The sequence below is a fragment of the Lucilia cuprina genome, chromosome 4 (genome assembly GCF_022045245.1).
Source record: "Lucilia cuprina isolate Lc7/37 chromosome 4, ASM2204524v1, whole genome shotgun sequence".
Taxonomy (NCBI): domain Eukaryota; kingdom Metazoa; phylum Arthropoda; class Insecta; order Diptera; family Calliphoridae; genus Lucilia; species Lucilia cuprina.
In genome coordinates, this window is record NC_060952.1 from 88,500,713 (window position 1) to 88,519,667 (window position 18,955).

The following is an 18,955-nucleotide window of genomic DNA, read 5'->3' on the forward strand; positions in this document are numbered from 1 at the left end:
CGGTCAGATTGGAGGTATTGGCCACCTCTATATACCCCGGGATTGCAATAACACCAAGGCGGAGGTCTCGCCAAGGTAACATGCCCCCGGGGGGTATGTTGCTTGACAGAAAGAAGCCTTGACCATGCGGTTGAGATCGAAATGCATTATTTTCAGACGTCTGCAATACTCGCCATTGTGTGCCACTGAGATAAGGGGTCAAAAGAGCTACTAATCAGAGCCATAGGTCTATGGGAGTAAGGTCAGCCGGCCTATGGGATAATGAAATAGGTGCACTGTGTTAGGGATAGGACAATTAGGGCATCGGTAAAGGGTGCCTGTAGCCAGCTCTTAACTGCGTTAGTGTGAAACTAATTTGCCTGGGTAATTGCTCCTTACTATCCGAAATCGGGTGTGGATGTTGGTTTAGGACTTTATTGCACCTGTAGCCATTAATGGCTTTTGTAACCGCCGTTTGCAATTCCTTCTGCGCGTTTATAATCGACAATGTATTGTCGTCAGATGGGAGGAAGTCCTGGATGCGAACAATGTCGCAGTTATTGTTTCTTTATCCATGCCCCAGTTGATATAAATAGAAGTAGTAGATGCTGAAAGACATAGATTAAAATCGACAGAGATAGATTGAACGGAAAGAGTCTTGAACTCGAAAGAGCTACTAATCATTGCTATTGGAGTTTGTTTCCACAAAGTATACACAGATGCCACTTTTGACATTTGAAAAGGTCTAAAATCAGCTTTTGTTTGATTTTGAAGTTGTTTTTTGAGAAGAGGTATATAAAATACAGCTAAAAAATCATTGGATTCGTTTTGTGCGAAAGAGAGGGTAATAGCTTTTTGCTCGTGACGTCTCTGTGTTGTTTCGTCAAACCAACCGCAGTGCTAGTGAAAGGCATTCAGGTTATCAATTTTAACCCCTGATAAATCTGAGGTGTCCTCCAGAAATCGATGTCTCAGATATCGACGTCGAATATTCTCCAATGCGGAACAATAACAGAGCACATGTTCGATTAATTTCTCTTCTTGCTCATCTTGACAGCTTCTACAGTAGTCATTGTAATCTAATTGCGTGGTTACCAAATTTACAGTGTCCTATCTTAGAAGACTGGGTCCGTGCTCTTTAAATCAAAATTTGGCCATATCTTCTTAGTTAGTTGATCTAACAACTTCGTAAGTTCACATGAATGTTAGACATTTTCTGAAACCGCCGAATAGGGCTTTTAAGTTCAAAATTAACAAAAAGCTGCTAAACCAAGTTTTATACTAGCCTTGATGACCCTCATGAATTCTATAATTATAGGGCCTCAATTGAGCCTATCCCCTATAAAAAGTCCCCCCCTTCAAAATTTCACTTAAATGTCCACAGTTTTGTTCTGATATCAAGGTACAATTTAACTTATATGCTTTTTTAGGAAAACTAAATCACATTTTATTCACATACAGGTGTATGGCCTCGCCCGACTAGAACTTCTAAAACAAAAAAGAAACTGGCATTAAGAGGAAAAATAAAAGTTTCAATTTAATACATTTATTTATCCTTTTTTATGTGCCTTTAAATTTATAAATTTATTTTTTTATATGTATTTTTTTTTATTCTTAATACATTACATTTATTATTTTTTTTATTTATACTTTTATTTATGTATGCATGTATATGATTATTTTTTTTTATTTATTTTTCAAATAATTCTTATAATTGCATCTGTCTGTATGTATATATTACTTAATTTTCTTTTTAGTTAATACTACATACCTATATGGTACATTATTTGAGTTGCATGATAATTTAAAATTTATAAAATTTCAAATATGACACTAAAAATGTGCGAATGTTTTATTTTTTTTATATTTTTTTAATGTTTATTCATTTTGTTTTATAATATAACTTAATTACAATTGAGGAGAACAAAAAGTGTTACGATAAATATTATAGTAATATTATCGTTAACTTTAGAATTTATAATAATAATTATTATAAATATATATTTATATATTTGCAATTTGTTATATGTTTTTTTTCTGTATTGTTTTAATGTTTGTGTGTGTTTGTTAAATTTTTAATAATTTTAACTGAGCTTAAATGTTAAAGCTATTTAAAAGATCATAAAAGGGGAATGCTTTTTCATAAAGATATAGTACATCATACTTTTTTATATCTATTCGATAATTTGCGTATTTTGTGTGTATGTATGTGTTTTGTTAAATTTTATCCTTTATACAACTACAACTGATGAATGAAATTCTTTAAAATGTTTTAAAATCTTTGGTTATTTCTTTAAATTTAATTCAAAAAAACACGGTGCCTTATTAAGATTTATATTGCATTAGATAGATTTTATTCATTCCAAATACTTGCTGAACCAGCAGCTGATGAAATGGGTGTCGTTGAGGTGGAGAATGTGCTGCTAGCGCCTCCCGAAGAAAGTGGCGTTTGAGGTATTTTGCGCTTTTCAACTAGTTTTATATCTTTAACACACAAATCATGTTTCGATTTGGCAGCAAATTTTATAACTGCCTGTGTTGATACTTGCGGTACATGCCTCAGATCTAACCACACCAATTGATCACATTTAGCTAAATGATCCAATGATAGTTCGGATACCAAACGGCAAGCACTTAAATTTAATTCTACCAAATTTGCAATGGCCGTTGGTGAAGTACCTATTTGAGCCACACCAGCATCGGTTATACGCTGGCAAGAAGATACATCTAAATGTATTAAATGTGGTAATGACTGTGTTATATAGCGCAATGCTACATCGGAAATATCGGTGCCAGCTATTCTTAAGGTTTTTAAATCTCTTAAACGGGTTTTTGAATCGGTTAGACCGGGTCTTGAGTCTTTGGGCGGTGATAGAATATCGCGTATGGCCGCATCATTAAGACCACGCACAAAACTTAAATCTAGTATTTGTAGAGGAGGGCAAAGGCAGGTGTGTAAAGCTAAAACAGCTTGTATGGGACAATTTTGTAGAGAGAGATTCTTGAGCGCCGGTAGACGAGCTATAACCCAAGCCAATTGTCTTTTAGCGATTTGAGTCCAATCTAAGATTAAATGTTCCGGTTGTCGTCTAACAATGGCGGTTAGAAGCGAAGCAGATAGTTTCATTTCAGCACAGTTCATTGTTTTCCACAAATCCGGATCTACGGCAACATTCGACCACACCTTACAAACCGAACAACAGGTTACCAAAGTTTCTTGTGGTAAATAGCGGAATATAATTTTCAAAAGTGTCGCATCTAAAGCCAAATTTGGAGCTGCATGACTACTGCCGTAGCCCGAGTGACCACCCGGTCTAACAACATATGATGGTTTTTTGAGAACCCTTGTCGAAGAATTCAACATTTGTTGAGCTAGTTGAGATCTTATTGAATTCTTTTTACGTGAACCTTGTCCTCCTGTCGCACCGCCGCCACCTGCACCACCTCCAATACCAGTTATATTGCAATCAATGGAAGCATTGGCATCTATGCTATCTTGCATGCTGCTGCACATACTTAAACCATCATCACTTTTACGTCGTTTAACTTTATCGCCAGCCGTTGGGGATATGCCGGGCGAAGGAGTATCATAGTTTCGTTCGGTTTTCACATCCAAAGGTATATGACGTTTAATACCATGTTTCCAGTTGTTGGTATTAGTGGAGCTTGTTTCCATTTCCGATTCACTGGTGAATACAAATTCATTGTATTGCGGTATATTTGTTGATAAATGACCATCCAAATGTTCACCACTGTTGCCTATATTAACACCTCCCACCGAAACTCTGCGAACTTCAGAAGATTTTTGACGAGCACGAAAATGACGAGGCTAGATATAAAAGATAAATAAAAATATGTGAAGGGTGAAAGTTACAAAAACTTCTTAAGTCTTATTACCTTATAATCATTATTTTTCCCCGATTTACAACAACTGGGACATTCCCAACTGTTTGGCAAATCCTCATTAACTATACCCTTAGCATCGGCTGCATATTCGGTACCATCTAGGGAGGAGAGGGCACAATCTGGATGAGCAATTTCATAGCAAACCGAACATTCCATCAATGATGATGGACCATCTATGGAGGCTAATTGTTTAGTTTGTGGTGAAACGGGCGTTTGGCGCCAACCATCTAAATGACAAAATACACATTGAGCTGTAACGGGTAGCATGGGTGACAAGCATTGACGCATCATGCATGTTTGTTTAGCTCTACCGGGTCCACCAAATTTGACCATATCTAAACAGAAGCTGCATTCACCACAATCGGATCTTTGACAAGCAGCACAATTTTTACAACGGGTGCGTCTTCGACGTGGTTGACCTAAGCCGGTAACATTTGGTGATATCTTTGATGATTCGCCAGGAGAATGACAATTATCAGTTGAACTGCTGCTGGGAGCATGTGATGTTTGTATAGGAGGCAGAATTTGTGTGTGTACAGAATTGTAACTAGAACAAGATGCTATGACGCTAACGGCATTGTTATTGTTGGTGTTGTTGTTATTGTTGATATTATTGTTGGCAGCAGCTGCCACAGCATTAGCCAAATGCATTTTCTTTGGAGGTCGATATTTAATATTATCTGTGGGCGAAACAAATGTAGGCTGTTGCTGTTGTTGTTGTTGTTGTTGCTGCTGCTGCTCCTGTTGCTGTTGTACTGACGGTTGGATATTACCATTTTCTATAGGTTCCTTTTTAATGGTGATACCATTATCTGTGGTTACTGTTGTTGTACCGCTAAATGCTAAATGTGTGGTGGGAGTGGTATTTAAGGAATCTGCAGCCTGCTGTTCTCGATTCATTTGCTGTTGTTCCCGTATAATTTCGGCATTTTTTCTGGCTATCTCTTGTTTAATTTCTTGCTTTACACGTGCACGATCATACTCTTGAAATATGGGATGCATTAAGCCGGGAGGTTTTAACACAGATTCACCAGTTATGGCCATGTCGGGTTTATCTTTACAATGTCTCTCTACCAAGGTGCGTACGTCCTTTATTAATGCTACCGGATCACGTACCAGTTCGGGGACATTCTTTTTATTCGGTGGTAAATCATATAAATACATGACAATTTCTTTAAGACCAAACAGCTCATAATGGGTAAGGTGAATGTGAGGTCTTGAGGCCATTTCATTCTCATCAATAGATGGTTCCCCCTCCAAATGTGAATGCCCTAGCAGTACGTAAACGTAGCGTGCCAAAACATACCATAACATTTCCGTAAAGAAGGGATAACGAAACTTTTGCGGTACCTTTGTGGCATCTTCAACCTGTGCCGTTTTCAATTGCTTAACAATGCCGAAAGAATGCAAGAAATTTCCACCAAATACTAAAGAGTCAGTTGGTGTATACACAGCATGTATCCAACCAGTGGGTATAAAGAATGTATTGCCAGCCGTTAGATATACACGAGCACACTTTTCCACCGTATCACCAAAGAAAATATCGGCTTGTTTGCCCGATAAAACCCATTTTTCATATAGCTGTAAATTCTTTTCAGTTGGAGGTATTAACCAAAATACTTTGCTGCCCTTTAGTATGTGATACCACACAGATGTACCACCGAAATCAATGTGAAAATCTGTATAACAGTTCTTAACCGACATCAGGCAATACTTTTGAACTTTTGGATACATCATATTACCCAAAAGATTTGTACCCTCCCTTTGAGCATCCTTCAGACTTTTAGGCCACACAACATCAACCCAATCGATTTGTCTAACAATATCGGGACTTTGTATGTAGCTATCGAGACGCGTATGAGAAAATTCCAACGATATAACGTTAAGTAAACGATCTTTTTGTGGATTATCATAATACTGTTGCCATTCTTTCATGGTCATTTGTAGATTTTTCTGTGTATTAACATCCATAACATCTAGTATGCGACGTGAACCAACACATAAACGTACATCGTTTATTGTAAACTCATTAGGATCTGGCATACGTAAGCCCAAACCAGTTTTGTCGCGAAATAATAGTGGTATATTAAAGCCATACTGTTGCAAGAAACTGAAAGTTTGTTATTAAGAAATTCAGTATTAATAAAAAGTTACCATCTTTATTAAAAGTCTGTAGACTAAAGACTGCATACAATCCATTAAACATATATTATATATTAAGTATTACTTACGCGACATTTAAATCACTACCACGCATTTCGCGTACCATTCCAGTTTGTGCAAATTTAGCTGATTCCAGCTTTTCAGCAACACTAAAACCTCTTGCACCCTCCAAATCCTCATCACCTAAGCCCCATTCTTCTAAATATTGTTTACGTTCCTTTCGTTCACGCTAAAATAAATAAAATAGAAAATGTATTTGTATTTTTTTAATGTTAAATTGAACATAGAAGAAGTGTAAATATTAAATTAAAACAACCGGAAATAAATTAATACCGGAACTAATGAAACAAAATGAAATGAAACATTCCAATATGATACTCTCAGTTATTTGTCACTCTCTCTTTATCTCTTTAATTTTGCTTCAGTGTTGACAAAACTCTTTAAAAAGCGATTCTCAACTAGTCTTATATAGTTTTAAACAAAAACTAGTTATTTTGCTATTATGAAGGGTCCATTCTTATAATTTTTTAAGAAGATTAATTTTCTAATGATTTTCATCATGACCGTGTCCGTGATAATCATCACCACCCAAAAAAGTTTCATAGGCAACGGTGGCGTTAGTGAGGAGGCTTAAACCCAAAACAAAACCTCGTAACATAAATGCTTTCAAGCGGTTGGCATGTGTACCCAACTGTTTGGCATCATAACGCTAAACTTCATTGCGCAATCAAGGGTTCATTAAACCCTTAACTTCCATCAATTTGGAAACATTTTCTACTTTGTAGATAGAAGGGTCTGGTACTTTGTAAGGTTCTACGCCCATTGTTGCAGCTTCTTATTTGCAAATTTTCTCACATAAAAATTGTCAGCCGTCGAATACAGCAAGCGGCATTCAGGGGATGACTCATACCTTAGCAGTTCATTATGAGATGCACTGGTCAATCGACAACACACATAAACAGTGCAACGTTGCTATTACCAAAAAGAACCTACGCCTGCTCCTGAATGCATTCGAGTAACCTCGAAATAGACTTTGAAACACCGGCCCATACACGTGAGTTGTATTCCATTTAAGGTGAGATATAAATAGAATAGATAAAAATATTGTCTAGTCTATAGTGCAGTCTAGTCTATAGACTAGACCATAGTCTATGTTCTAATCAATAGTCTTGACTATAGTTTAGTCTAATGTATTCCATTTAAGGTGGGATATAAACAGAGTTGATAATAAGAAGAGCAGATGGGGAGAAATATTTTCTAGTCTATAGTGCAGTCAAGTCTATATACTAGATTATAGTCTATTTTCTAGTCTACAGTCTAGATCATAGTTTAGTCAAATCTATATTCTATTATATTCGGACCATACATACGAGTTGTATTCCATTATATAATAGAATAGATAGTAAGAAGATCAGGTGGAGAGAATATTGTCTAGTATATAGTGCGGTCTAGTCTATAGACTAGATCATAGTCTATGTTCTAGTCTATAGTCTAGACTATATTTTAGTCTAATCTTTATTCTAAAATATTCGCCCATATATGCGAGTTGTATTCCATTTTAGGAGGGATATAATTAGAATAGATAGTAAGAAGATCAGATGGTGACTTCCGGTCTAGATGTATTTCTTCGGATTTGATGTATATATGTATGTATATAGGAAAGGAGGATCCTTTCGAACTAACTAACTAAGAAGATCAGAAATATTGTCTAGTCTACAGTGCAGTCTAGTCTAGACAATAATCTATGCTCTAGTCTATAGTCTATGCTATAGTTTAATCTATATTCTAGTATATAGTCTCGTATATATTCTAGTCTATAGTGCATTGTATTTATTTGCTAAATTACAAAATTTCCAGCTATTGATACACTAAATCTAAACTATAGTCTATATTCTAGTCTATATTTTAATCCATATTCTAGTATATAGTCTAGTCAATAGTTTATTGAATTTATTTGCTAAATTGCAAAATGTTCAGCTATTGATAAATTTTGACTTTTATAGCGACATGATTTAACGCTAAATAGTGAAAAAATTGACAACACTGCCAGAAAGCAATTTCCATGAGGAACGATACAAAAAGTAAAAAATAAAATACATATTTAGCTTTTATTGGTAATCTCTTTCAATTCCACATATCATTTGTCTTTCGAACTTCATGCAGGATAGATGTGGAGCATGCTAAAGTTCACAATTCTACCTCATGCAGTCTTCGTATATTTATACGAAGTATGTAAATAAAGCGCGCTAAAAAAAAAACCTTCCACAATATACATCCATACGTACTTTCATATGTATTGTGCAATTTTGAGCAACCCTCTACAATAAAATATGCTCAATTTTCCCATTTATGACATATGGTTCTGTTGCTGTTGCTATATAATGTATATACATACATACAATCCCCCCACCACCGCCCGTAAGAAATTTAACAAAACAATGGCGTAACAATACCGCGTTATACTTAAATTAACTCATCTTACTTAGTCTATTATATTATCTATTACAAGTAGGAAAAAGGACACAAATTATAATGATGTTTATTAAGATATACAGTAAAAATAAATATACAGATTAGGGACATAACTTTTGCAATTTTTTGAACTGCAGACTAGGTTTATAGTAAATTTATTAGAGTGAAAATTTTTAATAAGTAATTTAGTTTATTCCAAGTAATTCAAGAAAATTTTCCCTTTCTGGGCTATTTGCCAGATATTTGCTTATCCCCTAATATTGTATAATAAATATTTACTTAAAAACATATACAAACATACATACAATATGTATAAATAAAAAGTTCTTCCTTTTTTTATTACTGAATATCGTATAATTGATAATATTCATAAACAATATTATTGTTTGCATATTTTGGGAAAGGAAAATATGTCTCCTACATGGAATGATTAGTAAATGTTTATTTTTAACATAAATGTGTAATGTATTTTTAATTGAGTTTGAAATAGAAAAATTATATTTTCTTTTGAGTTAAAATAGGTGAAAAATATTATAACCTACATTGCTGTGCTGATGTTAGTAACACCTAAAAATATCATCTTAAGGTATAGTAATCAGCTCTGAATCGATTAAGCTATGTCTTTTGGCGTGTCCTTGTTAACCTTGTACATGTGCTACATGAATTTTGGCACATACTCTTTTTGACGAATCTTTTGAAAATGACTATAATCGGTCTATTATTTCAACTAGCCCTCATATACCCAGCAAAAAAAGAACATCCAAAGAAGTAGTATTTACTCTATGAAAGTACTGAAAAAGACCTGAAGAAGTGATGATTTTAACACAGGCTTGTTATAGGAGGGATGATGTTCTTTTTATTTGATTGCAAACTCACTACATCTGAAGTCATTCATAGGAAGTAATTTTTATGTTGTTATTTGTATATTTTAATTTTTTTATTTTTCATAAAGAAACTTTTTCTAGGGGAAATAATGGACAGATTTCAACCATTTTCAATAGACTTCTTTTCCTACAACCACTAAAGTGGTTTATGAAAGTACTAATGATCGCTATTCTGCATATCGATAACGTTTCAGCATTCAGTTACGCAACAATCGAAAATGGTGTTTTCAACATAAAACGGAAACGTAAGAAAAAGAAGAGGCAATTCCATTTTATTTCAATTCTTTACGGTTGAGTGTATTCGGAATTACGACCGAAACTAAAAAATTTCAATTATAATTGAATAAATATCTATTTATTTATTTATTTATCTATCTATCTATCTATCTATCTATCTATCTATCTATCTATCTATCTATCTATCTATCTATCTATCTATCTATCTATCTATCTATCTATCTATATGTACATCTGTCTATCTATCTGTACATCTGTCTATCTATCGATCTATCTATCTATCTATCTATCTATCTATCTATCTATCTATCTATATATCTATCTATCTATCTATCTATCTATATATCTATCTATTTATGTATCTATCTTAAATCTGTCTATCTATCTGTCTATCTATCTATCTATCTATCTATCTATCTATCTATCTATCTATCTATCTATCTTTCTATCTATCTATCTATCTATCTATCTATCTATCTATCTATTTATTTATTTATTTATTTATTTATTTATTTATTTATTTATTTATTTATTTATCTATCTATTTATCTATCTATCTATCTATCTATCTATCTATCTATCTATCTATCTATCTATCTATCTATCTATCTATCTATCTATCTATCTATCTATCTATCTATCTATCTATCTATCTATCTATCTATCTATCTATCTATCTATCTATCTATCTATCCATCCATCTATCTATCTATCTATCTATCTATCTATCTATCTATCTATCTATCTATCTATCTATCTATCTATCTATCTATCTATCTATCAATCTATCTATCTACTCTAGGCCACAATAATTCCTATAGCAAATATTATATTCTTTTCTCCACAACTGTATGTCCTGATACTTCTTTCCATTTGATTTTATGCTCATAATAACAAACTTGTTTTGCAAGTTCTTTGTAATCATGTGTATCATCATCGCCAACAGTCGAAGCAACAACTTTTTCAATTCATTACATTTGGCTTAAATGAAATATTAAAGAGAACTTAGGACCTTGAGAGCATATTATACCTATAGTAGTAGTTAATATTTTAGCACGAAATTATATATTGTACATCAGGTAGTACACAGCACAACACATTTCTATATATACTAAAACCCATTCTATATGTGTATTTTTTTGTAGTTAAATACGAAAGAGTGTTGTTATTGAAAAAAGGGCAATATTTAACACAAACATCACAAGTATTATTGCATTAATAAATTGTCAATTTTATATTTGCTGTAAACATTCGATAAAAGATAAAATATAAGTACAAATATTGTTATTGTTAAATCACAAAGATATGTATTTTGTGGCCATAGTTATGTTAATAAATGGATACAGACTCTGGTTGATATTAGTTAAAATAGTGAAACTATTAAATATTTGAGTTTAAAAATTAATTTCGATTAGGGAAATAAAATAAAATCAAATAATTCTTCAGATACATTTTAAAGATTTTTTTTGTTTCAAATACTAAAATAATCCTAACTCTTTATTTTATACCGTTATAATAGGCTAAAATTATAAACATTATCGAATTTCCCAAAACTGTAGGCAGTTAGGTAGTGTTAATTACACCTAGAAATGTTTTCAATAGATTTACTTTTTAAACCCATATTGCATTTTCTGATAACACGAGTGAGTAAAGAGTAGTGTGTGCCTTAGTATACGTAAGTGAGACTATCAATTAAACAATTGAGAGAGAAGAAAATAATGTAAAACAAAATTGGGGAAAAAATCGCATACAAAACCAACACAACATGAAAAATATTAATTTGTAACAGTGATGGTATGTTGGTTACAAAAGTACTTTTTTTGTATCGTGGTTTTAGTTTCAAAGAAGTCATAAAAGCGCGATTTTCGAATCGAAATTGTCTCCATTTTCTAAATATTCAATTAAAAAAAGGAATAAATATGTCCTTGTTTGCAATGTAGAACAGGCCTTTGCGTCAGATGGATATCTTGGATCCGTAGGTTAATAACTAAATACCCTTCATCCATATTTGAGAGCTTTGTAGAGGGTGTTGCACCAAATTAACGCGGAAGTTTTGACATTTACTGCCGGTCCACACTAGAATTTTTTTTTCGGGTTACTTTTGATTTTGCGTGAGAGAGAAAAAGAAATAATATCATTCCTCTCTCTCGCGGTACGGAGTTTCACGTACTCGGAAACTTGTTTTGTTATTCTTCTCATTCGTACGACAACAAATTAATGCAATTAATACGTAGTTTCTGAAACGAAAGTTTCTATGTGTGGACATTAAGGAAACTTCAAAAGAGAATTAAGAAAAAGTTTCTCAACAAAAGTTTCCTAGTGTGGACCAGGTCTTACTACACACTAGGAAACTTTTGATTTTGCGTAGGAGAGAAAAAGAAAGAATATCATTCATCTCTCTCGCGGTACGCAGTTTACCGTTCTCGGAAATTTGTTTTGTTATTATTTTCATTCGTACAACAACAAATCAATGGAATAAACACATAGTTTCTGACACAAGAGTTTCTATGTGTGGACATTAAGGAAACTTTAAAAGTGTATTAAGAAAAAGTGTCTCAACAAAAGTTTCCTAGTATGGACCAGGTCTAAAATGACTCTAATAAATTTGTTTCTTTATTAGAACGTAGCAGAGCTGTAAATGAATCATTCATTTCTGATTTTAATTCGTTTACGAATTGGCTTAATTGTGAATTAATTATTTTACAAAAATGAGAATTGAATGAAATTTGAATCAATTCAAATGAATTACAATTCATTTCCAATTTATTTATATTGAATTTATTTTGAATTATTTCAAATGAATTAGAAACGTGATTTGACAATTCAAACGAATGACATTTAAAATGAATTGCAATCAAACAAAGCAGATCTAGGAGAAATAAAAAATGGAAATTCCTCCAACAAAGAAAATCAAGCGAGATTTTAGAGGAAGATGGCCCGTCTTCATTTATATCACTAAACAATCGTTTTCGCTTCTCATTTGACAATTAATTCAAAAATGAATGATTCATTTACAGCTCTGTACAGTAGTAATAAGTACACATTTTATTTAAATCAACGAAAATTTTTAAGTCGATTTGCCGCGAAAGGTTTTGGGACCAAAATGTCCCGAGTACATTTTTTTTTTTTTTTTTGTTTTCATACTAAAATACATTTTTGGTACAATTTTACAAAAAACAAAAACATTTTCGAATCCCATCACTGATGGTCGTTGAGCGAACAGTAAAAAGTCACAATCAAACGAAAGCGAATATTTGATAAAGAAGAAGACAAACAACGTGGAATAGAAATGTGGAAACAAAAAAAAACAACAATCACAATAAAAAGCGAAAAGAATTCGTCATGCGGCGTTAGTGAGTTTAGTTTGGCCGTTTCATTACGCTATCAAAAGCGTTCCTGTTAACATGGGTAATGCGGCGTATAGAGAATTTTTAATTTTTCTTAAAAAAAAAATAAAACGAAAAAAATTTACGCTGCACAGTTATCAAGTGCGCGTACGCACTGCCCATATACATACATATATTTCCATTTTTTTTATTACACAAAATAATAATATTATTTACTTTCAATTAACATATAAATCATAAATTATTAAAACAACATAAAAAAAACTAGATATGTATTATGATAACACTTATAAACTTAATAAAAAAAATTTTAAAGAAAACTAATTTTAATTAAAAAAAAGAAAAAAAAACTTACCAACTGGCGTCGTTGCGTTGCCTTTTGTTGTTTTCCTGGCGATTCCGTTGATTCGGACATCGCCACAGTTTGAATTTACTTCTTTTTTTGTTACGTTTTAAGTACTTGTTATTTTTGAGAGAAGTTTAACTTGTTTCTTTTACTTTTATGTTTTATTTTTTTGTGTTTTTTTAAAAAAATCACATTTATTTTGAAATTCTTTGCATAAAAGGTAAAAATAATGATGTTTGCTGTGGTATCTTTATACAGAGAACATATCTACATACATATGTATGTACATGTATGTGTGTATGTAGATATACCGATCCAATGTTTATATTAGACTGTAATTGTAATAAATATGTTTTTGTTTTTTTATTCAACAATTTTAATTTTCAATAAAATAAAACACATTTTTCCTACTATTCACCCTATAAAATTTGTTAAATATTGCACACTTAAATGTCAAAAACAAATCACTTACAAAGTCAAACAAACTGACACACAGATTGGCTTTATGTTTTATTTGTATTATTTTTTTTTTTTGTTTAAATTAAAATTTTTATTATAGTTAAAACGTTAAAACTATTATCGCGTTTATCATTACCGCAGGTCGGTTAGTAAGTGATGGTTGTTTTTTTTTGTTGTTGTTTCTTTCTATTTTACAAAAATGGTTACGACCCGAATACAAAAATATCGTAAGCAGAGCTATTTAATAGAGCAAACACACAACACAAGTCTATATCTAACGAAGCGTCTGAATAAACTGAATTTATTGTTGTACAATATCTCTTTTTGTACTGTGTATTTTAGTATCAGACCGTTTTCACATTGTTTCATTTAAAAATACACACACACACACTACCGAAGAACAAACTCAAATGCTCACAACAAGGAAGGACTCTTAAGTTTTTCTCTATACGTGTACGAAAGGGATGACAAATAAATTTACAGCAAAACCCAGCTGTTTTATGTGTAAATGTATTCCTTTTTTTGTAATACTTAATACATTCATTCCTTAAATGGCTCGATTTTCTGAATTATTAAAACAGTTACGATTTTTGTAATCTTTGTAATGCAGGGGCCTCTTTTTTCTGTACTTAAGTTATAAATCCATTTCTATTTGGATTCTATAAATCAACAACTTTTGTCGCAATCAAGGGCACTCCACACGATCACACGTAAAATCTAATGAAAAAGTAAAATGAAATTACATTTGTATATTTTTTTGTGTTACACGAAAAGTTGATTCACTTTGTATTTGTTCTGTGCTGATATTTGTAACGCACAATAATATTGGTCCTATACCCATATATAGGTATTAAAGTATACCTATCGGCTCAAAATAATTTTCTGAGTCGATTTAGCCTTCCGTACATGTAAACCTTGTAATCAAACTACAGGTCAAAATTTTAAAGATAATTCAATGAAATTTGGTACATGATATTCTATTGCCCCATGGACGAAGCCTATTGAAAATCGGTCCATTATTTCACCTAACCCCCATACAACTGAACCCCCGAATAGAGCTTGTAAACCTTCATAATCAAACTACTGGTCGCAATTTTGGAGATAATTCAATGAAATTTAGCACATGATCTTCTGTGGTACCGTAGACGAAGTATATATTGAAATTGATTAACATTAGTCCATTATTTCATCTGGCCCCCATACAACTGAACCCCTGAATAGAGCTTGTAAACCTTGTAATCAAACTACAGGTCGCAATTTTGGAGATAATTCAATGAAATTCGGCACATAATCTTTTATGATACCGTAGACGAAGCTAACTATTAAAAATAGTTAAAATCGGTTTGTTATTTCACCTAGGCCCCATACAACTGAACCCGCCAAATAGGGCTTTTAAGTTCATAATTATGTTTAATATACTCGCATATCGACAAAAATCTGCAAAATCAAGTTCTATACTAGCCTTGATGAACCTCATGAACTTTATAATTATAGGGTCTCATTTGAACCTAGCCCCTATAAAAAGAACCCCCCTCAACATTTTACTTAAATATCCACAGTTTCATTAAACAATAAATGGTTTACGTATATCTGAGGCAAGGTACAATACAACTTAAATGCTTTATTATGAAAACTAAATCACATTTTATTCGTATACAGGTGTAGGGTATTATATGGTCGTCCTCGCCTGACTATAAATTCTTACTTACTGTTTTGTATGTGTTTACATAAAAATACATCCCTGATCTAATGCGACCTGCTAGTTTTTTAAATCATTTCAAAAAATTAAGAGAGCCATACGACTGTCAAATTTTCCATCCGTATTCTCTCTCAATGTGTAATGGTTTCATTACATATTGCGTTTAGACAATCACATCCGTACTCTTCTACACAAAATTTTAACAGATCATATTATTTGTGTGATCGTGTAAAGCCGGCTTTAGAAACATCTAGTAAATGTTGAAAAATAGTCGGCTTTCAAAATAAAAGTTAAAATAAGACGAAAAAGATCAAAGGAATGATATAGTCAAACACATATCTAAGTGGTTTTCGAAAGATGACTTTATATAGAAGCTACTTGATATATTTTATTTTTATTGTCCGGCAAACTTCTAATATGTAAAGCTTTTCTAGTGGACCACGCTGATAGAATGAAGTATTTGGTAGAACGAAGTACGACCCCCCATAAATTAGATTACTCACAAGGGAAACACTAAGGCATGAACATTCTCACGTTCAGAATAAGTAGTACCGTACTTATTCTTAAATATTAATTAAATCTATACAAACGAAATACAATAATATTAAGTACCTTGGTTAACTTGCCCCAGCACAGGATTATGTAAAAATAATTAGTCACTTGTATATTGTATTTAGGAACCAAGCCAAAAATTATAAATATACAATCAGACATTCGGGACAGCTACCGCGAACTGCAGGGACACTAGTTAAGTAGTAGTTTTTTTTCACAAACATACATATCTTAGAAATCATGTTATTTTTACACTGATGGATTTTATCTACTCGATATTTACACTATCGGTATCATACCTCCGCGGACCAAAATGTTAAATGAATAGAAGAAAATATTTGATGTAATATGCGTAAAAATTTTATAGGTCTGTCCACCAGCTTGTAAACAAAACTAATGATAAGAATTGTAGAAAGATGCGTACCGAAAAGAATGTAGCTGTTGCGGTCTTAAGTATTGAAACATAATCCAAATCCATCAATGTTAGCAACTCAAGAAGTATCAGATCCTTAATTGGGGACTTTTTATAAAAAAAAATGCCAAAATCCAAATCAGACCTTAAAACTGGTTTTTAAGATACATATCTTCGTTTAAACTTTAAAAAATCCCCGTGTTCGCATTATCTTATAACCGTCAATCTTGGTAGTACCTTGTCGAGTCTTAAGATCGACCTTCATGAGGTCAAAACAATTAATGAAAGAAATTATATAAAAACTTCCTGATTGGAAGAATATCTGATTTAACTAGTACAATGTAAATTAAATAAATAAAAAAATAAAATCTACAAAATTAAATTTTACCATCAATTGCATTTCTCATGGGCAATATTTTTATTATATACGGATGTATGTGAGTTTATAAAGTACTCGGAAATACTAAACTAAATATTCCATTCCAATTTGTTTCATTTCATATTCCAATCGAAAATTTGTACCTGTGCAATATTGTTGGTTGAAATTGGTCACATGAATATCTAAATAGCATTGCTACAAGAAGTTATCAGTAGTAATTAATTTATCACAGGCTTGGCCATTGGTATTTGAGTTTATATCCATAAACAGGGAACTACTTACGTCCAGAAGACTAATATTTTTGTTGGGTTTGGTCAGCAATATATTTCTCATGTTGAGAGAAATTATCTACTAATCAGTTTCGTCAATTAATTTGTTTTATCGACATACATAATATTCGGTTTAGTTAAGGAGTCCAGTAACTATTATTTACGACTCAGGGCTGGTTTTTCAGATAAAGATAATATAAATTCTTTGTTTATTAATTGTTTATGTTTTTGAGTGAAAAGTTGGCAATACTAACAAAGTTAACTGAACTTAAATCTATAACTGAAAAACTCAATCATCGTCAAGTGAAACCTAGTTTAACTGAGTAGTAAGAAACCCGGCCTTAATCACACTTAAACACAGAGTGGTCTTAATAGACTCACATCTTTACATGCTACAGCAGTAAATCAAACCAAAGACTATAGAACTGTTCTAACTGTTCTATATCAGAAACATAACATATACCAGTACATTCTTAAAGCTCTCAGCCAAACTTATAAGATGGCAACTGTTGATTCATCAACAAAGCCTACAACTTTCTCCTCCTCGTTTTCAGCTTTAAGCACAGCGCCTTTTTCGTCCGATGTTGCGATTACTTCTCCAAGGAGAATTTCACGTTTTAATCATTTATTGCTATAATGGGAAGGTAACTCCAAGATGTTAACCTAAAAAATGGAAAACCGTTCGACTAAACTGGGCTGGATTAAATATATGGCCGATAGAAACACTTTATGATATAAGCTTAACGAGAAACCCTTAACCTAACCTAGTTTGATCATTGATCACTCAGGGAATGACCCCTACTCATGCAGTGCATTGTGCTGGAACTAAGAAAATAGGTTGTGGGAGGGAGGATAGAGGTAGTAGTGTTTTTGGACATTTGATTTAAACCCTTTAACATCGAAAGAATATTTCTGTAGGAAGTTTGTTCCACATATGAACAGTGCGGCTGAAAAATAAATTATCCCTGTAACCAAAAATATATTGTGAAGTCTCCATAATTTATAGTAAACGATAAATCTAACATTTCAATGTATATTTTAATAATTTTTTTTCTGGCATCAGCTGTTTACGCTTTTGCATTTCTTGCTCAAGTTTAAACCAACCACCACCATTGAGCGCTTAAACTAGCAAACAAAATTAACTGATTGAGGGCGACTTTCTTACTACTCAGTTAAACTAGGCTTAACTTGCTGTTAGATTAAACTGGGAACAAATTTAGGCGGACCTTAACCGATGATTGTGTTTTTCAGTTATGGATTTAAGTTTAGTTAACTTTGTTAGTATTGCCAACTTTTTACTAAAAAATGTAAACAATAAACAGCTGTTTTTTGCAAATAATACTTTTTTAAAATTAAAAATTTTGAAAAAAAATGTTAAACAAACCATTAAAACAATAATAAATAAAAGAAAACAAATCAGAAAATTGCATTTTACTTAAAATATTAAGTTTTTGTTCTTCCGAAATCATTTTGGTTAATTGTATTTTCTCACTTATAACTTAAGTTTAATTGGCCAATAACACTCAGTTAAACTAAGACAATACTGTTTACTGAAAAAACACCAAACATATATTAAACTAGGTTTAAACAAAGAATATAGAGTATCTTTATCTGAAAAACCCGCCCTGAGTATTCAAAACCAACTTTCGAGGATTAATTTTAATTTAATCCCTAATCCTTCACCTAAAGATTGACCAAACGATAGATACAGTTTTGGTTACCTATTCGAAGTGCAAACCGGCTTATTTAAATTATTTGCAATCTTTACGCCATAAATTATTACGCGTTCTCTACTTCCATATTTACATACATATATGAAAGTATTCTTTCGAATAAAAGTAAATTATAAAA

General features: G+C 32.3%; 1 protein-coding gene across 9 annotated transcripts in view; it reads right to left on the reverse strand.

The window, feature by feature from the left end:
• Positions 1 to 1,617: 1,617 nt before the first annotated feature.
• The window catches only part of LOC111688372 (jmjC domain-containing histone demethylation protein 1), a 19,135-nt gene continuing 1,797 nt past the window's right edge, over positions 1,618 to 18,955 (reverse strand). For 8 of the 9 annotated variants that reach the window (XM_023450875.2, XM_023450874.2, XM_046948198.1 and 5 more), the window contains exons 2-5: positions 13,344 to 13,666; positions 6,117 to 6,277; positions 3,877 to 5,995; positions 1,618 to 3,808 (exon numbers count right to left, since the gene is read on the reverse strand). In XM_023450875.2, the coding sequence (XP_023306643.2) occupies positions 2,333 to 3,808; positions 3,877 to 5,995; positions 6,117 to 6,277; positions 13,344 to 13,403 (3,816 nt within the window). In that variant the 5' untranslated portion in view covers positions 13,404 to 13,666 and the 3' untranslated portion in view covers positions 1,618 to 2,332. Of the gene's footprint in view, positions 3,809 to 3,876; positions 5,996 to 6,116; positions 6,278 to 13,343; positions 13,667 to 13,806; positions 14,769 to 18,955 lie in introns of those variants that run through there. The other variant, XM_046948192.1, reaches the window with a different exon arrangement.